This window comes from Mustela nigripes, chromosome 1, assembly GCF_022355385.1.
Source record: "Mustela nigripes isolate SB6536 chromosome 1, MUSNIG.SB6536, whole genome shotgun sequence".
NCBI lineage: Eukaryota > Metazoa > Chordata > Mammalia > Carnivora > Mustelidae > Mustela > Mustela nigripes.
The window spans coordinates 164,197,721-164,215,497 of NC_081557.1; the positions used below are offsets into that span (position 1 = coordinate 164,197,721).

At 37.7% G+C, this 17,777-nt stretch overlaps 1 protein-coding gene across 2 annotated transcripts in view; it reads right to left on the minus strand.

Moving 5' to 3' along the window:
- The window catches only part of PPP3CA (protein phosphatase 3 catalytic subunit alpha), a 325,865-nt gene that overhangs the window by 56,106 nt on the left and 251,982 nt on the right, over positions 1-17,777 (minus strand). For both annotated transcript variants that reach the window (XM_059376542.1, XM_059376531.1), the window contains exons 4-7: positions 16,854-16,965; positions 14,878-15,023; positions 11,928-12,067; positions 2,356-2,433 (exon numbers count right to left, since the gene is read on the minus strand). In XM_059376542.1, coding sequence (XP_059232525.1) covers positions 2,356-2,433; positions 11,928-12,067; positions 14,878-15,023; positions 16,854-16,965 — 476 coding nt within the window. The remainder of the gene's footprint in view (positions 1-2,355; positions 2,434-11,927; positions 12,068-14,877; positions 15,024-16,853; positions 16,966-17,777) is intronic.

Sequence of the window (17,777 nt, forward strand, 5' to 3'; positions counted from 1 at the left end):
TTCAAGTTATGTTTTATCACTCCGAGACAACTCAATTACTTAACATTAAACAAAATTTTCTCTCTAAAGTCTGTTACACACAGACAGGATTCCTCCCAAGGTCAACCATGAAAACATACAATCAGGTGGATAATATCCAAAGAGGTCTTTCCTAAGTTTAACAGGCCTGGGAACGGTGGAATTCAAGGCAAAATCATAATTCATATCCACATGTGCAATGGAGAACAAGAAGGTCCCTTTTTGTATGAAGATATCCTTGTACCTACCACGTTTTTTAGAAGTGTACCAATATTTTTGACATAAGACTGAATAAGCAGAGCAATATATAAATCTTTCACACTAATAACTGGGCTGATTATTCAATTTATCTACAATATTTATAATATTCTGTTATGGTCTTGACTAAGCAATTTGCTTTACAAAAGATGTGCAGTTAAATCTACGGGTTTTACATGTTCAAAGTGTTTCTATTTTAGAACTATATTTATTACCAATCTCTTCTGGCATCTGCAGGTTGAAGATTACTGTCTGAGCAGGGTAATATTTAATCAATCAGTAATGAAACAGAACATCTGTGAGATCTTTGGAAATAAACCAATAAGCCAGTTACTTTTCTTCTACTTAGATAAAAATAGGACTCTAGTCCTCAAATAATCAAAAAATACAGGAAACTCTGGCTCTTTTCCATTAAGGTGAAAATATATCTCATGACTTCTATGTAACAGATTTTAGGAATATTAGTTTAGAAAATTTCCTATAAAGTGCAAAACAAAATTTTATCATTTCTTGGGTATTCTGGGTCATGTTATTTCTGGCTGACTAACCATACCAACTTTAGTTGGGTTTTAAAATACCTCAAATATCTGCCTTTAGGTAGATAAATAGCCACCTTAAGATTTATAATTTCACAAATATGTCGATACTACTTTCCCTAGGAGAAAATATACGCTCAAGAATCTTTTGAACTATTCTAGAAGTATTTATTTTGCTTATCGGACTAAACTCTGCTGGTGGAAAAAAAATCAGAATGTAAAAGATAATTAACGCCCCCAATATTAGTATCTTGGAATTACAAACGGTGATTAGCTATGTAGGCTTACTTGACAACAAATGAAAACAAAGAAACTAGATGACATAATCTCAGTTTAATCAATCAAATGCTCCTTTCAAACAAATATGCTAATTGATTTTAACCCATGAACTTAAAGTATTTTCCAATAAGCAGATGATTACAAGTCTGTAGTGGGATTAACAGAAAGCTGCTTAATGTTCAGTTGGGACAGTTAGTCAAAAAAGCATGGTGAAACCACTGCCTTTGAAGTTGGGGGGAAAATAAAGAAAAAAAAATTATTTGAGGACCTGGCTTGTTGGCTTATTGACAGGTTATATCAAAGCTCAGCTACAACACACTGAATACACAGAATTGGATTAGTTCATACCTGTTGATTATTGCTTGAAATAAGCTAATTTTAAAAGAAACATAAGCTGGGCCTTGACTTAGGATCATCAGATATGGGCTAACTTCAGAATGTGGTCATCGCTATTCCTAATTTCAGCACACAGGTTATGCAATATGAAGTGTTCCTCCCTTTCAGAAAACTCAGAATATGGAGGAACGAGTTTAAGCATCTGAAGGCAAACAATACCTTTCAGAGCCTCCTGAGAACGGCAGTGGACTTCAAATCCTAGAACTCATTACGCCTTTTCCTCCTTAATGCAGATTTAATGCACTATCAAACGGAACATCGGATGTTTCTTAGTTTTCTAAGCCCTTACAATCGGCCTACCAATTATCGTAAATATTAGAGTAACCCTGGACCCTAAATTTTAAAATTTACCGTGTATTACAAAATCCTCTTGTGCATTTGTTAGAATATAGAATTTTCTCCCTCATTTAAATGCCTCTGCTTTTGTCCTTTAAAACTTCACAGGGGTCAGGAGTGATATTCTTTCAACAAGAGTCCACCGTGCGGTAGCTGTTAAATATTTATGTGTAGTTCTCACTCACATCACCAACCGAGACTGAAAAGCTGCTGGTAATGTACTCACTTACTGGACAGTGGGAAGAGCAGGAGAGGAAAGAGAGCACACGGACCCACAAAAGTTAAGAAAGCCGGCTGAAAATCTTACCTGTTCAAGCTAAACATAAAGGCACTTTCAAGGGGACTTTACCACACATTTGTGACCACTCATTCCCCAGGACCCTGCCATATCTGTGTCATCAGAAGACAATTTTAGGAACTGATTTCTTCAGGGAGAGAGCCTAGTACAAGGAATCCTCCACAGCCCGAACGAAGCGAGGAAGCTGTGACCCGGGGCAATGCATGGTTTCCATAAACCCACAAAACTGCTCACCCTGCATCTTGGGCTTCATGGGCTCGGAGTATAGATAACAAATTATTGTGCTGTAAGAATTCACATACAGCCGGGTAACTGCCAGAGACAAAAAGAAAAGAGAAAGAAGCATCTGTTATGAAGTTGTCAAGCGTAGCACATTTGTCTGTAACATCCTGACCTATGTGATTCGATCAGACGTAATCAAACGTACATCATTCATGAAACAAGCCTCTCGGCTCTCAGGACAGGTCTTTTCCCCTGTGGCACAGAGCACCTGCAGCTCTACTCTTTACATAATCAGAAAGGGCTGGAGATGCGTGAATTGGACAGAGAACGCGGGCCATTATATAACAACACTAGAGGAATGTCCACTCACAGGAAACATCAATATTATCAAGTCTACATTTAAGCACAAGTGAACAGAAGCATCAATATAACATGAGAATGGAATTGAAAATATAAACCTCCATCTTGATTTTCTCCAAGAGAGCACTATTTGTATTTGGATGCCTGTGCGTGCCTGAGTGCTCTACCAAGTGGACTGAATTAGGGAGTGGGCGAGAATAAAGTAACCGATATATCACTCAAAATCTAAACAGAATTTTAGATTCTGTTTAAATTTTAGATTCTGTTAAAACCTGTGAATTATTGAATTCACAGGTTTTAAACTGTGTACTTTAAATATGATCAACAGAACTGTATCTTAAGACTGCTGCTTTACCTTGACTTAATAAAAATATTAAATATATAATCAAGATGATTTTGTCTGTTAAGGAGTCTCAAAACCAAAGAGGAGAACAGTATTCAAAATGAAATTCAAATTATAAACTGAACTTGTGGAACCCTGGGCAATCACATTGTCTCTGCTCTACAAATTTTTCATGAGATAAATGTATGTCATAAAAATGAATACAGTTTAGGTGTTTCAAATAAAGGGACAGCAAACTAATGCTCATTTTAATATAAACAAACTGCAGAAGCTCACTAGAATCTAAACTACATGCACTATGAGAAATAATTCAGCAATGATAATTATCAATATCAAATATCAAAATAATATTTTGAAGAAATACTAAATAGTGTATGTCACTCAAATTATTTATTATAAAAGAGAAGATGAAAATAGTTTCTAGGGGTGCTTGGGTGGCTCAGTTGGTTAAGCATCTGCCTTCAGCCTGGGTCATGATCTCAGGGTCCTGGGATCAAGCCCCACGTGGGGCTCCCTGTTCAGTGGGGAGCCTGCTTCTCTCTCTCCTCTTCATTCCTGCTCTCTCTCTTGCTATCTCTGTCAAATAAATAAAACCTTTAAAAGAAAATAGTTTCTATGTTACAAATTTTGTAAGAATTCCCTGATCAAAAGGAAAAAAAAAAACATTAATATGGCACACCATATTAGAGATGTTGATTATAAAAAGGATTCAGTTCTTTGCAAAACTGAATTTGAAACAAAAAATAGTCTTTGTGCCTTTGCACACATTTATGTGCATTTGTATGCATATGTATATGTGTTCTAGAATATTCTATCAATCTGCTAAGGAGAGAAAAAAAAAAACCTTCATCAGGCCTTTACTTCCTAGTTGTCCCAGGTCACTCCAGTAAATACACCATGTAACTGTTAAACATTAGTGTAACCTACAGACTGGAGAAGATGGCCCAGCCTATGCACATGGAAATATGTCCGTAGCGGTACCTAGACCAAGAGTTGACCTACATGTGTCTTCAAAGACTTCTTACCCTAGGAAAAGGTGAGTATATCATCTTTGAGATCAGTGTGTCAACAAAAAAAAGCTTAATTGCTGAGACACAGGTTGGTCTTTAAAAAACAGCACGTTTGGACATACTTAGCTATAAAGTGCCCAGCCAATGGATGACAGCATAGGGTGGCACCCAGTAAATGTTCCTTCCCTATCTCTTTCAGCCATTGATTTCTCGTGCCCTTGAAATACTTCCTTAAAAAGATAGTTTATTGTCTTGTTGTACCACTGAAAGACAGAGGTTGTTTGTCTAGGTTTGTCACTTTTTGTCCTTGGGCAAAAGGCTTGGCAGCACTTTTTAAATTTATTTTTTCCTTTTGTTAGAACCTATACTAGATTTATGAAAGCATAATTTTAATATATTTTCTTCATGCTGAGTTTGATACCCTTATGTGTTTAAAGTTTCCCTCATGGAAATATATATCTGATTTTTAACGGTAATCTGAAGAAAATAAAATTAACCTTGCAGCAATATGCTAGGTTAATAGCATTAAGTGAGGAACACTTGTATTATTACTTGGAAGGAACTCATTTTGATGAAAATCTTTAGAAATTTAAAGGCATACATAATCAAATCCTCAAACTCTCTAAGAATTACAAACTTTTTTCTAAATAAATTTAGAAAACACTTGAATATCATCTAGATTCCCATTATTGGTCAACTGCCTGCCTGGGATACATTAAAGTCTATGATAATATAAAGCAACAAAAGAACAAACTTCACAAGATTCTTATGCTTTTCAGTGGAAATGATGATATACAAAAAAGCATTCCAGCTAAAAAGCACTACAGAAGATATGTGTAGAATGATAGAGAAAGCAGGGTTCAGAACCCCTAATATCACGGAGGAAGCTGGAAAATCATTTATTCCCCAATAATTTGTCAAAGACTGACTGGTGACTTGTTCTATTTGTTAGAAGATTGTATTAGGCACAGGGAGGGGTGGTATGGTAAGTGTAAGGTGTAGTTTCTGTCTTGACAATATGTATTACCTAGGTAGGAAAGTAAAGCATTTATTGAGATTTTATAGAACAAATAATGTACATTGGTCTGAGGAGATTTTCTGAAAAATTTCTATCACTTGTTAGATCTTTTGTTTTCTTTTTTCAGTTTCTTTGCATTAATGAGGTGAAGCTTCTGAGATAGTAGGACTACCAACAAGAAAGAGAAAGAAAGCCCAAGCATGGGCCCATGACCTCCTTTTGAACACAGGACTTGCTGGATCTCAGTCCTACTCACAAACCTATCCATGGGTACCCTTGTCAAGCAAACCTAGTATGATTTTGTTTAACCCAGTGTCCTGGACATGTCTTGAAAGAAGACTTAATGCAAAGATCGGTGAAGGCCAGCTTCTAACTTTATCATACTCACTTACCAGCATGCAAAAAACAAACAAACAAACAAACAAACAAAAAACTGTGTTTGGGGAAAAAGCTAGACTCTCTGAAAATGTTTTTTTTTTTTTTTTCCCCTCCTCTTGGACTTGATTACTGCTTAAGCACTAGAGAATACTTTCCTCTGAGTAGAAAAGGAGGTGGAAATTTCCATGGAATAGTGGGAATCCTTAGATCTGGGTTCTTATTCCAATTTCCTGTGTAAACTCTGGAAAATGGCTTAACCTCTTTGAGCCCAAATTACCTCACTGGTAAAGATGCAGATGGTGCCAGTTATATCATAGACTCGAGATAAAGATTAAATGAGTTAGCAATATATGTAAATTCCCTAGTCTAGGGCCTGACTGAGAGTGGTAGACATTTAACAACTCCTAATTTTCTCTCTGCTACCATGTTGTGGAAGAAAGAACGCAGCACAGAAGTGAGTCAGCAACCCCAGAGTCTAGTTAGTAGCTGTTGTGAAAAAGAAACCTATAGGCCTAAAATGGCATCTCTTAGGCCAAGTCACCATCTGGGGCTTTATACCTAACCTAATGGAAGTTGCAACTTTCCCCAGAAAAGTAAATCTTAACGGGTCAATCAGGAATGTTCTGATGTGCTTCAGTGATGTAATCTGTCACATGGGCCCTCTGCCTCCACCACAGGCAGATGAGGTAATCTGTGTGAGACCCCCCCCCCCCTCCCTCCTCCCCCCCCCCCAAAGCAACCGGCCCCCCCTGCCCCACCCCATCCCCTCTAAACATTTCTTTCTTTTTTTTTTTTTTTTTTTTTTTTGCTAATAACCCCTCAACCCACCCTCCTTCCTATAAAAACCTTCCATTTTGCCCAGCCCTTAAGAGTCCCTTAGCGCTGCCCAGGTCATGAATTGTTTAATAAAGCCAATTAGATCTTAAAATTTAATCCATGGATTTTTTTTTTTTTTAAGCCCTGTTAAAGTTATTAGTTGTGACTCACATTAGATCACAAAGGCAATGACCTATGGGGAATACTAGATAGGAAAGGAGTTAGAATGACAGCGGGAGAGGGATGGATGCAGACGGAGCATGAACAAAGGTAAAGAAGTAGAAACAAGAAACACGAGAAATGCGAGAGAAACTGTTTGGGCATTCGATAAAATAAATTATTATTAGACTCATTCTGTTTATTCTCTTATTTTAGTTCCTTCCTATATGAAACTATGTGTTAGACCTTGAATTAAGCCTCCCAGGTTTCTGTCTCTTTAAGATATAGCCAACCAGCATTATTAAAATGCTTTCCTCATAGCTTTTATGACTTTATTTCTACTGAGTATTTTTTCTTCTGGCAAAGCCTACTCTTCTACCAAGCCTTGGCTAAGTTATCCCCTATAAACCCTTCCCCTGAAACCTGCCTCACTCTGAGGTGTGGAGAACTGCTACATTCACCATGATCCCATAACATATTTGTCTAAGATACCATTCATCATGTTGTAGTGTAAATTATGTGTATATATCTGCTCTCCAGCAATACTGAATGCCTTAAGAGACGGACATTATCGTATTTGTCTTCATATCCTAAATGCTTAGCAGCAATCTGTCAGCTTATCAGAGCTTACACTCAATCGCGGGAGTAGTCTCAACGGGGCAGTCTAGCAGGTGAGAGATGGAGAGGTTTCTTTCCCTCACGGGGTTCAGCAAAGCATAGGCAGGCAGGCAGCTCACAACCCCTGCTGAGGGGCTGGGCGGAAGCCTCTCGTGCCTCCTTGGTGTCCTTACTTTCTCCCAGCCCAGCAGTAAGAGAGGACTCTGACCGACTGCCAAGCTCCTCCTCTGCTTCTGGGGGCTGGGCAATAGGTCCTAAGCCCTGGGGTGTCCCGGTGTCTCCATGATGCTGCCAGGCGTACCTGTTCCCAGGGCTTCCTCTGTTTTGTTTTGTTTTTCCTTTGCCCCAGGATTCTCCAGCTAATTTCATTTTACCCACCAGGTATCAAGCCTGGAAGGGCTCCAACTCTTCCTGCCAGAGTGTAAGTGCTCACTTGCACCTGACCGCAGGCTGCCTCAGGAGCAAATGAGCAATTTTTATTTAAGGCAAACGTTTTGTTGAAGTATAACATCTATACAGAAATCTGCCCAAACCAGAAGAGGACCAACGGATAGATCTATCTTCCCCTTGTAACTAACACTCAGATCAAATCACAGAATGTGCATGGCCTGAACCCCAGCACCCTCCATAGCTCCTTCGAGTCACCATCACCTCCTCACTAAGAGTCATGGCCACTCTGGCTTTGAATACTACAGATTAGCTTTCTGTCACGTTAAACTCTTATTTTCAATGCTATTATCAACATGAGCTCTAGTATCAGGCTTCCTCCACTCATCACTATCCTTGTGGCATTCACCCGTATCATTATGTGCAGCTTTGGTGAACCCCTTCTCATTTGCTGTACTTGGGTATGTAGATATACAATTTATTATTCATTCTATTAAATAGATATCTGGGCTGTTTCCATTTCTTGGCTGTTATGAATATGGTTGCTATATGCAATCTTTTGGGTACAAACATGCACATTTCTGGTGAATATAAAAATACAAGTAGAATGGCTTAGTTAGATGTATGTTCAGCTCTAGTGTATAGTGAGGCAGCCGACCGTAACTGGGCATGAGAATTAAAAGGGGACAGATCGTCATTTTTCTAGATGTGTTCTCGTCCACCATATTTTCATGAACACCACTTTCCCTGCCTGCAAAGAGCCTTCCCAGATGACTCTGGTTGGATGTGTTCCGTTCATCCTTTAAAGCTCAGATCTAATAACACTTCTACCATGACTTGTGCCTTAAATTCTAATCCACACCTGTTTGGGTTCGGCCCCCCAACTCTGTATAGCTGTGTATGTGTGTGTCTGTGATAATCTCCATATTTCTCATAGCATTTCTCACCTTGAATTTTATTTGTCATAGCGTATGGGTCTTTGCCACTCAGAGGCACTTACCCTCAAAGGCAGGACTCTGAGTATCTATAAAGCCTCACAGAAGGCATACATAATAGGTGCTCAACTAATGTTTGTTAAATAATTGAATGAGTGAATGGATTCTAAAAAGGATATCAATTAAGGAAGCCATATGACTTGGAGGAGGGAGTGAGAAGGGCATTGTGAAATTTAGATGTGATTCCAATGAACTAAAAATGAAAATCTTGAACTCAGAGTGGGAATAAGGGAAGGCAGTGTGATCTAGGTGCTGGTGATAGCAGCACCTAGGGTCAATAAGATATGATGACTGATTGGTAGTGATTTCCATGCAAAAAGAACAAGCGAAAATATCTCTTAATAGAAACCATTAATAGAAATAGTGAAATTAGGGGAATCCCCACTGGGGAAGTAAACCATAGCCCTTTCAGGCAAGGTGAGTTGAGGTTAAGGTGACCATGGGACATCTAAGACAAAACTTCAAGCAGCCACTTAGAAATAGAGAACTCCAGCTCAGGAAAGATAAACAGATGAAGGGGCTAGATCTGGTAATCAAACCACAGAGTCTATACAGTTTACAGGGAAGCTAAGGGAAGAGGAGGCTCCAGGGGAAAATGAAGAAAAAAAAGTGTTGGATGCAGGAGGATGACCAAGCAGAAGCGGCAGGGATCTGCTGGACAAGTTAGAGGAGAATCATGATGCAGGAGGAGGAACCAGAGGATCTCCAGGTAGAAGGGGTTAGCAGGAGTGTCAGCTGCAGAAGGGAAGGCGGGTTCCATGTGATGAGCAGACACATGGCTGATGGGTGATTAAGAGACTGGCAGTGATTTGAGTGAGCCTCGATTTGCAGCTTCAAAAAAAGCTTTTAAAATGACTGTCAAGATGTTCTTTAAGGCTCAGAGTTTAGAGGAACTTCAGAAGGTCTGATGTAACTCACTCCTTTTGAAGTAAGCTAAACCTAGAACACAAAGCTTACGTGATTCACCCAAGGCAGACACAGAAACTGCCAACCCAAGCACCAAATCCAGCCAACAGCTTTGTTTGGTCTACATGAAAATGAAACTTCTACCTTCAGTTTGTCAGGAGCCTCACGAATTTTTACAGTGTAAGACTTGGCCTGTTTCAAGTATCTCAAGTACCTGTCGGGACGTCATAGGCATGTGAGTTCGCAAACTGTGATCTTAGGTTACAAAGACGGTGGCACTGGGGCCAGAGCAGAGGATTCCTTCCCCGGTCACGCTCTCTTCTCTAACTCATGGTGGCGTTCATGCCTTCTTACTGATACCCTTTTCTGCAGAACTTCATTTTATTTAAATCATGGCCCAGACACCATGTTAGATGAGGCTAGGGTGGCATAGCAAATTAAGTATGCAGACTCTATATAAATGCATCAAATAGAACCAGGAGTTGCCAATCAACATCACTGCCAACAACTCAAACAGGTGCATTGTCACGGAGTTTCTCGACCAATTTGATCGCTCTCTCTTGTGCCTCTAGGTCAGCTCTATCAAGCGCAGCCACCAGAAGACACCTTGACCCCTCCACCGAACTAAAGACAAGAATCAAAAAGCTCTAAGAGAAGGAAACTGTCCTTTTTCTTCTCCTTAGATAAAACAAAATCCAGACTCCTTTGCCATTCATCTATAGGCTATGGATTTAAATATTCAGCATTTGTCATGGCCAGCGATACTAAAGAAACTCTAATGAGAGGAGTTAAGTAACCACTTTGTTGAGAACAAAAGTGTGAAAACATGAATAATCTTCTAATTATCTAGTTGATGGACTTTATCTCTGATGTAAACACATCTTTGTCTATATTGACAAAAGAAAAATACCATAACTTTATATAAGCTCTGTGCAGAACCTCATTTAGAATATTATTTCCTTCAACAGCTGACTCAGAAAACTAAGAGAAGAATGTTACATATACTATGAACGAAAGGAAAGGTCAGGGCAATGTGCCTCAACATCAAAGTCAAGAGGTTTGGCTTTTGTTTGCTCTCATAGTATTGAAGCACAGCTCAGTAGTATCAAGTAAGTAATTTAAACACTCACGGTATCATGAGGGATGCAACACCAGATTTTAAAAATCGAAAACTTCGCTTTGATATATGTCCACAACATTTATCTGTTCCTTAAAACTTTTAGCATATTTAATAAAAGACTACTTCTACATTAACTACCGAAAAGAAACCTCAGGCTTTGCAGAAATGATTTTACCATGCTTCTTCCTTCCACCCAAAATAGACTCATTTGACCTGGAGCCCAAATTTCCAAAACACAGAAATGATTTGTAACCTTTCTGATGAACAGGCTTAGAGCAAACCGCTTTATTAATATTTATAACAAAAAGTATTCTTTGAAGGATGCTCGACAGTATACAAGACTTTCTGTTCACAAACTAATTTTTCAATCACTTCAACAGATATATAAAAGGCAGCTTTTTCCCCCTATAAGGAAAACTTAAGATATGGAACAAAATGTTCCACCACTGAACCAACTCTGATCAATGTTATATAGATGCTGATGGCTGCTGGCTCTCCAGACAGAAGACAAGCGTCTGTATCAGAGTCTCCTCCCACCCCCAACTGCTCCAGCCTTTCCAGCTACTCCACTGCAGGGGCTGGAATTAAGCATCGACCTCAGTGCATATCACATTAGGTTTATAAGTTTTGTTTTGTTTTCTTTAAAGGTTATGTCTTATAGAGTTTAACATTCTCGATTCCTCCACAGCCTCCTTCTCTTGTTATTCTGGCCACTGTCACATCAACTGTGTGTCTCATGCTAAGAACACCCAGTGGAACAGAGACTAATCAAAAGCAGAGGCTGGACATCAGGAAAATCGTGAGGATGCAAAAAACCAACAACGTCGCCAACTTCTTTCTGAAGTCATCTGAAACACTGACCATGGGCAGATTCCCCTACACTGGCAAGTATAAAAATTACTGTCACAATATTGCAAAGTGGTTTGTCAAAGGGCTAAAAATAAATTTACTATGGTCCCTATGTCCTGATTGCTATGTTAATTTTAATTTACCCAGGAAGTCTAATAAACTTAAGAAAATTTAAGAGTAACTTCAATATCATTTTATTAACAGATTTAAAATTATTTTCCTGATTTAAGTTACAAAAACAAATAAAAAATGTTTTAAGTGATTATATAATTGAACAAAAAAATCAAGGCTGGCATTGGATTTTTTACTTCAGTTCTTGAAACAACACATTTTCTACTAAATTCTTCTTCAGCTGCCTCGCCACTCATACCAAGGCCTCTTTTATGCCTTTTCTATTATTCCTTGTTATTATATCTGTGTATTTATACAAATGTTTTATTTATCTTTTCCTTTTGCAAGTGCTATGAACCCACCTGAACAAGGCTTGCAAAGTGAACCTTTCATTTAGCCTTGTTTCTTAGAGAAGTTACATAAACATCATGAACACATCAAACCACCCATGAACTGATAACTTAGAACACTGATGAACCAAGTATGCTCCCAAAGGCGAGCCGTCCCTCCTCACCTGTAGAAGTACGAACACCCCCTGACTGTGTTGTGAGTGAAATGTTCCTGAGTCTTCTCATTTCCAAAATCCTCCAGGGGGTCTGACCACAGGATGTCACACATAGGTCCATAAGCAGGTGGTTCTTTGAATCGGTCTAACTAAGAAAAATAGAAGATAGAGAGCAAAATACTAATCTTTGGAAGCTTGGAATTCAGAAAGTAGAAGCGCTGTTGAAGTCCCTGACTGCCTCCCCAGCTCTGTGCCCTGTGAGGGCGGCCCTCTTCCTCTCCTGCTGTTTGCTCTCCTGCCTTCCTCCCTCCCCGTCCATCCACGCTTCCTCTCCCTCTCCAGCTTTCCCTCCTTCCTCCAGAGGAGCCTCTTCATTACCAGTCTTCGTCTCACTCTTCACCTCCCACGTGTTTCTTTAATTCCTACTCCTTGCTTCTCTTTTCGTCTCCTAGTACTTTTTATCTTTTCTTTTCCTCCTCCTTACTTATTTGATCTAAATATTTTAATCATTACCAGTTGAGGTGACCCTGTGTTTCACTTCTGAGGACGAGCTTTTATGTTGTCTTGCCTTTGGGGAAATTTCTGTTACTGCCTCCATAAAACTGAGACTTAGAAATCTGGATGCAGAACAACGTATCGGGTTTATACTGAACGATATGACTTGGAGAACAAACGGCTTTCATTTTAAGAGCAGCCACTCGTTACACGGCATTCTGGATATTCATTATTAGGGGCTATCTAGTTTCGAATTAGAGTACAAGCCTGTTGTAGTTTATCTTAGTAGTTACAAACCAAGAGGAATGATAGGCAGTAAAATAAACCCCAATTTTGCTGGTCATTCTTCAGCTCACAATTCTAAGCTTTATAGGTTTACCAGAACCCTCATATGAAATCCATTTTCGAGCTATAAATGTTTAGCAAGGTCATATTTCAATTTTAAAAGGTGTATTTAGAAAGCAAGAGCAATATAATAACTGGAAATGACATTTCACCAACAATTTTATAACACTATCACTTTTCTGTAGTTTATCCTGATTGAATTGCAATTAAAGAATCTTGGGTGAAGTTAGCAGACATTATAGTCTCTTAAAAAAAAGCATAAAACAGCTGTGAAAACCTATTAAGAACTGATATTCTTCATATTCAATACTTTAATATTTTTCAAAAACCCATAGGGAAAGGTGGATATATAAGCCTGGCAGCTGGTCAAATTCTTTTTCCCAATACATAAAAGGTGACATAAATAATGGTTTTGCTACACACCATTTTTTACTAATATCTAAAAAGAATGAGGCAATATCTCACATTTTCAACACTCAATGAAAAACTTCAATAAGCAAAGACCCTCTATATTTCAACCATTATGTTACCCATAAAATATTCATTGCAAACTTAGACTTGTTTAAGAGACTTAAATAATTTATGCTTTTGGAATAATTCATCCAAGAAAAATAATGCTTGATCATAAAAATACAGAATTTCTTCCTAAGAAAGAAGAGCTTCTTGTTAGGGATAGAACAGCAAAGGAGGGGAGTCTTTCTGATTACTTGGAATTCCCAGCTAAACATCTGGTACAGCAACCAGAATATAGAACTTAACTCTCAAAATGTTACAAAGTGCATTCCAAAATTAATACCACCAACAGGAAGAAAAAAAACAACTACAAAATTAATTAAATAAAGTAAGGGTGGCAGAAACTCTGACACAGAGCAAAATGCAAAGCTAAAAATCATTTTATGGCTAAGAGAAGAGCTTAATGACATATGTGAAAATTGAACGGAATAGCTGAAACATGTCAAAAAGCAAATACTGGGGATAGCGGGTGATAGTTTTAAAATTTACTTAATTTATGATATGAGTTTAGATAATATAATGAAAGTCCATCTGATTATAGAACTCATACAGAAAGTGAACCACTCTCTCCTTCAACTCCATGACTGTAGTTCAGTGTCATGTCTTTCTCGTACTCAACAGAGAGCAAATACCCATGCTCTGTGTGCTACAGAATTCTAGAAGCAGATGGATAGTGGTGTCTTATAAAAAAAGACACAGAGCAGGAAGCAAAGGTTTATTTAATGTACTTCTGTTTGATTTTAAAAATAAAAATCATGCATTTCCTTTCTGATGGGAAACTAAATACTGTATTATTTTTACACTTGAAAACTTGGACCTTATTGAGAGTATGAAGATAGAATTTGAATGTTTCATTTCCTTAAATATAGTTTTTCCTTTAAAAGTCAGGGAACTTTTCAAAGACTATTGAGCCCACCAATAATAATAATAATAATAATAATAATAATATATAAAAGATTTTCTCTTCTACTATATAAAACTATCTCATATTATCACATATTCTCAAGAAAAAGATAATTCCATACTCAAGCTAACTCATCTTTTTGCTGGCTAACACAACTGTTAATGGCCAATGTTAAATTAAGTAAAAAATACCTCAAAAAAAATCAGCTTTCACTTAACCACTCATTACAGTCCACAGGACATCACAACTGCTTTGGTCAGACTGTTGTTTTAAAGTGTTAAGCGTGAAAATAATAATTTTTAAAAAATGATAATATGGACATATTCTAAAGGTCGACTTGTGATATTTTCCCAAGAGTGAAGCAACATTTTCTGGCTCTAATAGACTATGAATATACAATGGGTTGCTTAACACCAGCCAAAGGGGGAAAAAAGGCATCTATTTTTTAGCATTCAAACTTTATACATTTCAGTGACATATCACATGGTAAAAGGAACCCTGAGGTTTTCGAGATAAAAACCCTTTCAAGTATAAATATATTTTTCTTCCTGAAGAAAAATGAATACAAAGAAGAGGTGCGTGACAACTTTAAATTACTTCAATTCAAAAGGATAAAGTTCTTGAAAAAGACAGGGACATTCCTGTTTTCAGTTTATTAATGAAGTGCCCAGAATGACGAGGCTTCAAAACAACAAAACTTACTTTTCTGATATCATCTAAGGTGTTAATCTCGGGAGACAAACCACCGTGGACACACAGGAACTGCTGGTTCATCAGGGCAGCCAGGGGCAGGCAGTCAAAGGCATCCATACAGGCATCATAGACGCGTTCTGAATACTTTATTTTACCTTTTAAAACATGATTCAAAAAAATAAATAATTGACTCGTGATTTCATAGCTAGGATAATTTCCATGAAACAGTTTTCGTTTTTTTTTTAACATTTCCTTCCCAGCATCAAACCACTAGCATAGAACTACACATTGCCAAGTTGCAAAGCATGATCAAATAAGTTGCACGCTTCGAAGAGGGAGAGTACAGGTTTCAGCCACTATCTGGAAGTGCAGTGTTCCTACGAAGCCATCTGTAAGCCGAAGCAATTATCACTCACTGATACGGAAAAACTGGGGGGCATTCTCAGATCCAAAAAAATAACCTCTTAGGCTTTTCTGATATCCTAAGACACTACTTGTTTTTTTGTTTTTGTTTTTGGTTTTTTTTGCATTTTATTTTTATTTTATTTTATTTTTAATTTTTATTTTTTATAAACATATAATGTATTATTAGCCCCAGGGGTACAGGTCTGTGAATCGCCAGGTTTACACACTTCACAGCACTCACCAAAGCACATACCCTCCCCAATGTCCATAACCCCACCCCCCTTCTCCCAACCCCCTCCCCCCAGCAACCCTCAGTTTGTTTTGTGAGATTAAGAGTCACTTATGGTTTGTCTCCCTCCCGATCCCATCTTGTTTCATTTATTCTACTTGTAATGGATGCACAAAATAAATGAAGGTAGAACACAGATGCTCACGGACCCAGTTCAAAGCCCTGGTGGCTAGATGGTGAGGTGCACAGAAAGGTTCCCAGGGAAGGGGCATGGTGACCGACCCATTGCTCAGGCCTGAGCGCTGTCTCCAGAAGTGCTTGCTGCACGTGTAACACTGACCCCTCACTATTTTTGTTTTTCACCTTTCTTTCTAAAAGCAAAATTCTCTTTGGATTTCTTTTGGTTAGCAATAACAGGTACTAATGTAGGTTTTCATAAAAGCAAAGTGACATAAGACATAATTTCAAAAGGCGGGTTATACCTGCATTATTAATCCTTAGATGTACTGTTTTACATTCTTGTTGTTCATCCCTATTTTACAGTTTTTAGTAACTTTTTATATGGCAGAGACGAGAACTTTCGTATATATCCTTGCTATTGATCTGCAGCTGTATCTCAAAAATTATATATACAAACAACTAGGAGACCAACAGAGCACGTAAAGCTGGCTAATTTTCCTAAGTGATCTTATAGAAAAGGAGATGGCAAGAAATTTTCTAAAGTTGTTTCCATATCACTGCACGTTGCTTTTCCCTTACTGACTTATAGCTAATATTCTGAGAAAAGTCTCTGTGCTCCACTGAATAGAGGGCTAAATGACAGAGAGAAATTTGTTTCACTCAACAACAGGGAAAATTAAGAGAAGAGGAAAATGAATATACATGAAGTACTCCTCACTTCTAGTATTTATGTCTGAAAGAAGACGTCATCTCTAATTTTGTAAAATCCACTAGAGGCTAGTAAATCTATTGAGTCCAAAAGAAGTACAGTTGAATTTGCCCTCCATCTGTTTTTCTTGAGTGATTTGAGATGAAAGGGTAAAATTATTCCCCTGAATAGTAGTATTCTGGCTATTTTTAGAAACTAAGTTAATCATTGGTTCTTAGGACAAATTACATCAAAAATTAATTTGAACTTTCAGATCACTATATAGAAAATTTATAACTTAAAAAGAAATTCTGAATTCTCTTCATTGTCCATGCTTAGAAAGAAATATGGAATGACAGAACAAAATGGTATCATTTTTTAAGTTTTTGAGTTTTAGGCAATGGATATCATCATGTGCTCTTGGTATGAATTAAAATGACTAGCACATACGGCATTAAAGGAAGAAGCTCGAAGTATACTTACATTCTTGTTTAAATGTGAAATACTCTGTTAGATGTCTACATTCATGATTTCCACGAAGTAAAAACAGTGTTTTGGGGTAAAGAATTTTCAAGGCCCACAAATACAGCACACACTGAAAAAAATAATAATAACATAAAAATAAACATTTTCCCATTATATTTAAGGGTCCCATTGCCCACACATGAGGAAGACATAAACTAATGTGTGCCTATGACCAAAAGTTTCCAAAAGGCTAGACCTTATTAAGGAGGATATTAAAAATTAAACAGAAAATATTAGTACAAAGCCAAGGTTTATATGCATAAACTGATTTTCTATGTACCACAAGAAAACAATGGACTGTACAGGGTCTATTGGAAGAAGTCTGAATAAAGATATACTCAAAATATACTGGTGTACAAGCATGAGAAGAAACGTGATTAGCAATTAATGAATAAAGACACCTTTCTTTATAAAACAAATTTTAAAAAAAGATAACAGAAACAGGAGAGGGCGCCTGGGTGGCTCAGTGGGTTAAGCCTCTGCCTTCAGCTTAGGTCATGGTCTCAGGGTCCTGGGATTAAGGCCCACATCAGATTCTCTGCTCGGCAGGGAGCCTGCTTCCTCCTCTCTCTCTGCCTGCCTCTCTGCCTACTTGTGATCTTTCTCTCTGTCAAATAAATAAATAATTGTAAAAAAGAAAGAAAGAAAGAAAGAAAGAAAGAAAGAAAGAAAGAAAGAAAGAAAGAAAGAAAGAAAGAAGGAAAGAAAGAAACAGGAAAATTGGGAAGGAAACGCAAGACAAAATTTGGAAGTAAACAATACCACCAGCCTCAGGCTGACTGATTCCTTTTCTTTTCTTTTTTCTTTTCTTTTTTTTTTTTTAAAGATTTTATTTTTTAAGTAACCTCTACACCCACTGTTTGGCTTGGTTTACATCCAAAT